General features: G+C 49.6%; 1 protein-coding gene across 1 annotated transcript in view; it reads left to right on the forward strand.

Annotated features, from left to right (window-relative positions):
- LOC106811016 (diacylglycerol kinase iota-like) overlaps positions 1–8995 on the forward strand; it is a 75179-nt gene that overhangs the window by 53261 nt on the left and 12923 nt on the right. The window contains exons 8-13 of the mRNA XM_014814532.1: positions 2407–2516; positions 2589–2751; positions 4298–4434; positions 4865–4979; positions 5740–5937; positions 7973–8001. Of these exons, the coding sequence (XP_014670018.1) occupies positions 2407–2516; positions 2589–2751; positions 4298–4434; positions 4865–4979; positions 5740–5937; positions 7973–8001 (752 nt within the window). The remainder of the gene's footprint in view (positions 1–2406; positions 2517–2588; positions 2752–4297; positions 4435–4864; positions 4980–5739; positions 5938–7972; positions 8002–8995) is intronic.

The raw sequence follows: 8995 nt of genomic DNA on the forward strand, positions 1-8995 counted from the left end.
CGTGCGTGTGTGTGTGTGTGTGTGTGTGTGTGTGTGTGTGTGTGTGTGTGTGTGTGTGTGTGTGTGTGTGCGTGCGTGTGCGTGTGTTCATGCATGCGTGCGTGCGTACGTGCGTGTGTGCATGCGTGTGTATAATGGGCACAAACAGCTGACCATCCACAGCTATACCGTACAGCAATAGAGCCGAGCAGAAAATAGCAGTTTTCGCAGAAATATGACCCGTTAACGTGACGCCGGTAATCCCGAGCGGGGTATATTTCATTTTTCTTGCAGGTGTCGTTTTTGTTTTTGTTTTTCTCCTCTACCCTATATCCACGCCACCAGCCACCTACCCTGTATATCTCAACCTAACCGTCTATTCAAACCCTCTCCCCGTGACCTTCTATTATAACTTTTAATATAACAATGTACATTACCCCTCGATCTCATTATCATATACCTTACTTTTACACTCTACCCACCTGTGCCCTCAGTCTAACCGTGAATTGTGTATAATGTATTGTCGGTTGAGGCTGTTGTATGGAGGAGTTACACGTGTTGCGACAGTCCCATAGACCTCTCCACGTTTCACTACACGCAAATCTGTTATATCTACCCAATCAGTGCTGCTGACGGCGACGACGACGACGACAGCGACGACGACGACGGCGACGACGACGACGATGATGATGATGATGATTATGGTGGTTGTGATGATGATGATGATGATGATGATGCTACTGCTACTGCTGCTGCTGCTGCTGATGATGATGATGACGATGACGATGATGATAGTGATGAAGGTGGTGGTGATAATGATGGTGATGATGATGAGGAGGAGAAGGAGGAGGAAGATTAGGAGGATGGAATGGGGGTGATGATGATGAGGAGGAGAAGGAGAAGGAGGAGGAGGATTAGGAGGATGGAATGGGGGTGATGATGATGAGGAGGAGAAGGAGAAGGAGGAGGAGGATTAGGAGGATGGAATGGGGTGATGATGATGAGGAGGAGAAGGAGAAGGAGGAGGAGGAGGAGGAGGAGGAGTTAGGAGGATGGAATGGGGTGATGATGGTGAGGAGGAGAAGGAGGAGGAGGGAGATTAGGAGGATAGAATGGGGGGGGATGATGATGAGAAGAAGAAGGAGGAGGAGGAGGAAGATTAGGAGGATGGAATGGGGGTGATGATGATGAGGAGGAAAAGGAGAAGGAGGAGGAGGAGGAGGATTAGGGTACTCTCTCCTTTATTCGCCCACTCTTCTTCGCCCCTACCGCTGTAATTCCTCCCGTGCTTGCCCCCTGCCATTATCCCTCTCCCGACACTCTGTCTGCTCCTTCCTCCTTCCATGTATTGTTCTGACTCTGCCATACCATTCTTACTACTCCTACCCCTACCCATTTCTTTCCCTCTGCCACTCTACCTCCCCTACCGATTTCTTTCCTTCTATCACTCTACCTCCCCTACCACTTTCTTTCCTTTTTGCCATCCTACATCCAATGGCCCTGTATTTTCTTCTTTCACAGTACCTCACATACCCTTTTTCTCCCTTCTCTCTGTCTGCGGCCCTATTCCTTCCTCTTACGGCGCTTCTTCCCCTTTCCGCCCTCTTCGCGTCGCTCTCCCCATTTCCCCTTCCCAGTCTCATCATTGTCATTAAAGGTGTGATTATGTTCACGACAACACTACGTCGCAGAAGATGAAGATGATGATGATTATGCTGCGTATCCCCTATTCACAGACACGCGTGCCAAGCCTTGCGTGAATAAAATCGCCGCCACGTTGCGTGCACAGATTTTAATTGGCAGCGTCTTCACGCTGTGCGAGCGAAGCAGCGCTGCGAATTAAATGTGTAGGCAAGAAATTTATCTTTCGCGAAAAGAACAATAATAGGGCGTCACGAAGGCCCTCTGGTGTGTTACCGACAGGGTGTGTAGCCACGTGTGTTCGTAGCCTGTTCGTGGATAACACACGGCTGTTAGCTAGTCTACATGTACAGGCCAACTAATGGATGGGTAGAGAAATCTGTGTGTGTGTGTGTGCGTGTGTGTGTGTGTGTGTGTGTGTGTGTGTGTGTGTGTGTGTGTGTGTGTGTGTGCGCGTGTGTGTGTGTGTGTGTGAGTGAGTGGGATGGTAAGTGCGTGCGCGCGCGCGTGTGTGTGAGTGAGTGTGTGGGTAAGTGCGTGCGCGCGCGCGCGTGAGTGAGTGAGTGTGTTGGTAAGTGCGTGCGCGCGTGTGTGTACGGAATGAATATTTCAGCCGAGCTGTCCGGAAATAGAGGTGGGGAAGATCTGTCAAGATCCTGCGGTTTCAATCGGACGATTTATTATATATTTCTGCTGCAACCACCACAATCACCTTACACCTCTCGCCTCACACCCACTAACCACCTTATACTCCACTTTATATTACTCCTCTGACTGTGTTCGCAGGGCTACACGGACGAGCCGATCTCTAAGGTCGTATCGAGCGTTGAGGAGGGCGTCGTCGTTCAACTCGACCGCTGGAACCTACACGTCGACCGCAACCCCGCCGCTCCCCCGCCCTCCTCCTTCGCCGCCGCCGCCGCTCCTCCCCCTCCCTCCGCCTCCGCGGGGGCGGGGGCAGCGGGCAGCGACCCGGGCGACGAGGCGAGCGACAAGCTGCCGTTGGACGTTGTCAACAACTACTTCAGTCTCGGAGCCGACGCGCAGGTGGCGCTGGAGTTCCACGCGTCGCGCGAGGCCAAGCCGGAGAAGTTCAACAGCCGGTTCCGAAACCGCATGTTCTACGCTGGGGTAGGTAGGCAGGTGGAGGAGAGGGCGGGTGAAGAAGGAGGGGTGGTGGAGGGGAGGGGAGAAGGAGGTAGAGAGGATAACGCTGAGTTCTCCGCTGATGCTGATGCTGTTGATGGACTGCTCTCTTCTGACCGTTGATGGTTTTTAGACCCATTCAGCATAATATGTTTACTTGGCATATATTTCTGACATTTAGAACGAGCCACTACCCGTATCCTTATCGTAATTGTATACTATAGATAGAGTATTTATATAAAATTACGAGTTAAGCATTCTGATAATATAAAAAAAAATCCAAAGTTCATCTAGTAGGCCCTACTGTTTTGTTCACTCCAGGCGCAATACGTACCGGTGGTCGTTATATAGTGCCCACCGTAGTTCTTAGTAGATATCTCGCCGTGACGTAGGCGCGCGCGTGATGACGTCAGCGCTTCGTGCGAGGTACGATGTCGCCGATGTCTCGTCACAGCCCCTGGCAGCCGACTCTACGCATTTCGGCGGGACTTGTGCGTCAGAAGGCCACGTAAAACATAAAACGCAAATGTAACGTCAGGTCTTCTCTATTGAAATGCATCCGTTTTCTCCATCGCGTGTGCCGAGTTAGCACCTAGTCTGTCGCAACGTCGCCGCGGCAAATTTCGTCTGCGGGAGCCGAGCGACGCGGGAGCCGTCTAAATAGTGCTTTTCTTTTGAGACGCGCGAGGCGGAATGGCAGAACAAATTCTGCGAGAAAAAAAGATTCTCTTCTGCGTTTAATTCGACGTTGACGCACGCTATAACAGAAGTCCACGTTACGATCACTGTCACGACAAATGCGCGTGTAGCTAGTCTGTCGGCCGTGGGCGGTTAAGCAGCTTAAAGAGATCTTCAGTTTGTTGTAACACGAGCCGGGGTGATTATCGAGGCTTGGTCGGCGCAAGTTGTTAGTGGCGTGTGCCGACGCACTCCTATCACACTCACACGCATGTAAAATCGACCCGTAGAGCCACAGGTTGCGTTTCACACACAAAAAAAGAGTTTAAAAAAGTAACTTTTAATCCAGATAATCCTGGTAACTAACAATACACTTTCAACAATACAGTGTGTATTATTGAACGCCTTCTAACAATACACTGTGTATTGTAGTAGGTACCTACCTAACAACTGTGTATTTAAATTCAATTTCATTTTCAATAAATTCAATAAAATCAATCAAATAATTTCAATAAATTTATTTAAATAAATGTTAATATCAAGTTTACAAATCAAAAAGTAAACTAATTAAAAACAAACAAAAAGTCATGTTTGTTTATTGTGACCGTTTTCGATGGGCGAGATGCGCAGATGACTACTGCGCATGCTGCGCATGCGCCCTTGCAAAACAAGAGGCGCCTACGCGCATGCGCACTTAGGAGCGTCCAGTTTCGGGCGAGCGTCCAAATACTACGGTACAGTCCGATCAATGAGATGTCTTTCAATGGCCGCTTGCCTGCGCTTCGACCGCACTGTCGGCCATTGCTGTCACCACGTGACTCATGACGCGGCAGCGGTGGCGCTGTTGTTGCAGGCTGGCGGGAAGGACTTGTTGAAGCGTAGCTGGAAGTACTTGGCCGAGCATATCAACCTGAAGTGCGACGGCGTCGACATGACCCCGAAAATACAGGAGCTGAAGATACACTGCCTGCTGTTTCTCAATATTCCAAGGCAAGCTTTACTCTGTGCGAGGAGCAACATCGCGTTCGTGAGAAGAAATGAACGTCTACCTTATCTAACTACCTTATCTACCTTCTCCTAACGTTACCTACGTCTAACCTAATTTATAGCTGGTTTGCACGGATCGTGTTAAACTGGTTCATGACAAAACCCAATTGATAAAGAGGAAGAGAATACATATTGTCCTGAAATGAATTCATGCTATTATTTTGGTAGGTACAGTAAGTGTTATCGAAGAATGAAAAAATTAGCATTGTGAACTGGAATGAGCAATAGATGTAAATTATCAGGAGCCTATTAATAATTAAATTACTGATGTGCCCTAGATATTATTGCTGTACAATGAGGTGCATGCTGCCAAGAAGTGTGATGGCTGTAACGTTAGTTGCCGCATCTGACCAGCAGGTGGCGTTGCTTGCAGGTATGCTGGCGGCACGCAGCCATGGGGAAACCCCAGCAGCTCGGCTGCGATGTTCGAAACTCAGCGACATGACGACGGATTCCTCGAAGTGATAGGCTTCTCAACTGCCTCGCTGGTAAGCGCCACCTAGTGTCCACACAGCCTCGCTGGTAAGCGCCACCTAGTGTGTCAACCGCCTTGCTGGTAAGCGCCACCTAGTGTCCACACAGCCTCGCTGGTAAGCGCCACCTAGTGTGTCAACCGCCTCGCTGGTAAGCGCCACCTAGTGTGTCAACCCCTCGCTGGTAAGCGCCACCTAGTGTGTCAACCCCCTCGCTGGTAAGCACCATCTAGTGTCTCAACCACCTCGCTGGTAAGCACCATCTAATGTGTCAACCACCTCGCTGGTAAGCACCATCTAATGTGTCAACCACCTCGCTGGTAAGCACCATCTAATGTGTCAACTGCCTCGCTGGTAAACGCCACCTGGTGTCTCAACTGCCTCGCTTGTAAGCGCCACCTAGTGTCTCAACCACCTCGCTGGTAAGCGCCACCTAGTGTCTCAACTGCCTCGTTGGTAGGCGCCACCTAATGTCTCAACTTCCTCGTTGGTAGGCGCCACCTAATGTCTCACTGATAATTGCTCCCTTGTGCCCCAACCCCCTCACTGATAAGCACTTCCCAGTGTCTCAACCCTCTCTCTCATAACCATCTCTCTAGTGTGTCTACCTCTCTGTTAAGCATCCCTGATTATATTGACTGCCTTGTTTGTAAGCTTTCCTAGCGAATATAAAGTCCAGGCAGTTTATTGCGATTCCCATTTCGAATGCATGTCAAAATCGCTGAAATTTTTTTTTTATCCCGTGCATACATTTTGCTTGTTTTTTCTTCTCCAGGCGGCGCTGCAGGTTGGAGGCCACGGTGAACGCATCGCGCAGTGCCGGGAGGTGCTGCTCGTCACCAACAAAACCATTCCTATGCAGGTGGATGGCGAGCCGTGCAAGCTGGGGCCGTCCACGATCCGCATCACGCTACGTAATCAAGCTAACATGGTGCTAAAACCGAAGGTAGCTGGCACTGGTGGTGGCCACGTGGTATGTTGCATCGCTACGTCTGCTCTTCTGCATACTGCCTGCGGTTGGTTTCTGCATCTGACACACACACACAGCACTCCCTCTATTATTATTGCACATCTCGTCTCTCTCTGGGGAGGTTTCATCGCGTGCCAGCGTGAGATACCGGCCGCGGAGATGGTGATGTATCCTTACCCCTACCCCCCCCACCCTACCCCCACAAGTTTGCTGTGAAGATTTACACCGGGTGAGGTCATTGCATCTACCCTGCACTATTTCTCTGCACTTTTTTTATGATTCCTGGTCGTAGAAATTCCGTTGCCACCGTTTGTGCGTGGTGTTACCCTGTATGCCGAGGAATGCCTCATAGGCATGCGCACTGATACTTTCTACGTTTTTCGGTCATTTCGACACACCGTTTATTATTATTCTCATCTCATTTCGTGCATTAACTACATCGTGAATTTATAGCACTTTGTCTTTTTCCTCACTATGGACTTTTTCTCTCTTTATTAACCAATAGATCTGTTGATCAATTGATCGATTGCCGTTGATGATTGCATGGCAAACCGCTTGGCTCGTGCATAATTATATTATTGAGAAATTGAAACCTCGATTGCTATAGTAACTATATGAGAAAACTTGACTCTGACGCGAAATCTTACTTTGTGATTGTATTGACGATCTAAGGAAATGTCGAGGGACCAGCTCAGTGTGTAAATCGCCCCCGCGCGTCTGCTTGGTCCCGGCGGCTATTTTCTCTTCTCGCGCGAACAGTGCTGCTCCTGGTGGTCGTGACCTGCTGCGCCTGCGCAGTACACAGCCGCCACTTGACTCCAGTCGCGCATAGCTTGGCAGTCCAGGAAGTGACGTAGCAGTGCAATGCACTACATCTACATCGTCAACTGCATGACATTCTACTAAGTTCTTAACTAACCACTAGGCCACGCTGATTTCTCGTTTGCCGTAACCGGACCACGAACTTTAGGCGATCGAGGGCTATTGGAGTTTTTTTCTTCACTCCGTATAAATCTATTCGCTATCTGGTCGCATACGAGTCGCTGTACTGAGTGGGCAGAACATTGAGGGGGAAGTCTTTGCCTTCCTAGCAACCACACCCGGTGGTTTATTACCGGTTGGCCTGCTCCCATTTCGCCTATGGCAAAATTCCCATTTCGCCTACAGCAAAATTCCCATGCAGTTGGCCTACACCCATTTTTCCTACTCCCAATTCGTCTACGCTCAAAATCTACCCCATTCCCATTTCGTCCACGATCGGTTTGTTCACTAAACAATCATTTATAAATAATAATATATGGTTTCGATTGGTATACATAGACTACAGGAACCAGAGGTTACAACTTACATACCTTAGTAACATAGGTACAAATAATGAGAACACAACTTGACAAAAATAGAAAATACAGTAGCATAAAAATGAAACAATGGGAGTAGGCGAAATGAGAATATTGCCGATTCTAAGAGTATAAGAGTAGACGAAATGTGAGTAGGCGAAATAGGACGTGGCGAAATGGGTGTAGGCCAACTGGGATGTTATCGAAGATACCCCCCCCCCCGGTTACCGCAAGCCAGAAGTCGTGTGCGTCTATAGTTATTTTCTGTCGACTCATGCCTCACTTGAGAGTGCAGCTCCGGAAAAAATTTCCCATCCCCCCCCCCCGGTGCCTTTTAGTTTGATTACAGAGATATATATATATCTGACTGTACTCCGTCCTTGTCGAGTCGCCAAGTTACATTTCTGAATGAAAAATTTTTTTTGGAACACTTTTCAACGCTGTGTTTCCAAACCACTCGTTCACGACCCCGGCGCAGTCTAGTAATTAGTAAGCCGAGCCTTCGACCTTTGATACATGTATCGGTTTTTTGCCTCTCGGAATCAAACAGCATTAATTAAGATCGCGTTTAATTACGAGAGAGAATTTCGAGACGTGGTCGATTTCCGCCACGCCTCCGCACCACCAGGTGGCGCTGTCTGCGGGAACTCCGCACCGCTGCACGCATCGCTTCTTACGTCATCATCTTTCTTCCTTTGCAGAGACGGGTGTCCGTACCCATTATCAATGAGTAAGTATCCATGGCAACGGCAGCTGTCGCTGATGAAATTGGACTCGGCGTGCGGTAAAAAACGGGGAAGTGATTCGCGTGCGCCCCGAGAAAGCAATCCTGAATTCGCCACCGAGCCACAAACAGTTGACCTTGAATGAAAGAATTTGTCTGGCGGGAACAAACCTGCCTGCCCGTAATTGGTCGAGAGGAAAAAAGTCGGAGATATATTAAATGGAGGGGAGGGGGCAAAGAGATCTGTCACGACTTCCCTGTGCTGACGGCTGATGATGACGGGCGTGTAGTAATTCTTCTGGGGAAAAAAACAAAAGAACTTCTTTGCGGTTATAGTGACGTCATCAGATCGCGTGTGGGTCGCTAGCTCATGCGTCTTTACCACTGGTCGATCTCTATATATTAACTCATAATATAATAATAATAATAATAAAATAACTCTATGTATAACTCATGTTAGTATGTAGAGATCAGTGGTGTTCACTGTATGCAGCAACGCGACAGACATGTGGAGGTTGCGCTGGCCTGGGGGGAATGCTTCACAATCCGGGTTTAAACCTTCATGAGCTTATGTTCTCTGCTGGATAATTGCGGCTGTTTAACGAGTAATTCCACTAAGCTGTATGTATGCGCGCGCGTGTGTGTGTGTGCGTGTGCGTGCGTGCCCGTGTGCGGTCATATGTATGTTCGATCGGTAGAGACCGGTGTGCGTGCGTGTATGAGCGTGCATGCGTGCGTGCGCATGTGCTTGGGTAAGTGATTGGCGGCAGTCAGGGTGGGGCCGTGCGGCGCGGTCGTGTGGATGGGGGGAGTGAGGCGCGGTCGTGTGGATGGGGGGAGTGAGACGCGGTCGTGTGGGTGGGGTGGAGGGGAGTGAGACGCGGTCGTGTGGGTGGGTGGGGGAGTGAGGCGCGGTCGTGTGGATGGGTGGGGGAGTGAGGCGCGGTCGTGTGAGTGGGTGGGGGAGTGAGGCGCAGTCGTGTGGATGGGTGGGGGAGTG

The sequence above is a fragment of the Priapulus caudatus genome, unplaced genomic scaffold, assembly GCF_000485595.1.
Source record: "Priapulus caudatus unplaced genomic scaffold, Priapulus_caudatus-5.0.1 Scaffold496, whole genome shotgun sequence".
Taxonomy (NCBI): domain Eukaryota; kingdom Metazoa; phylum Priapulida; class Priapulimorpha; order Priapulimorphida; family Priapulidae; genus Priapulus; species Priapulus caudatus.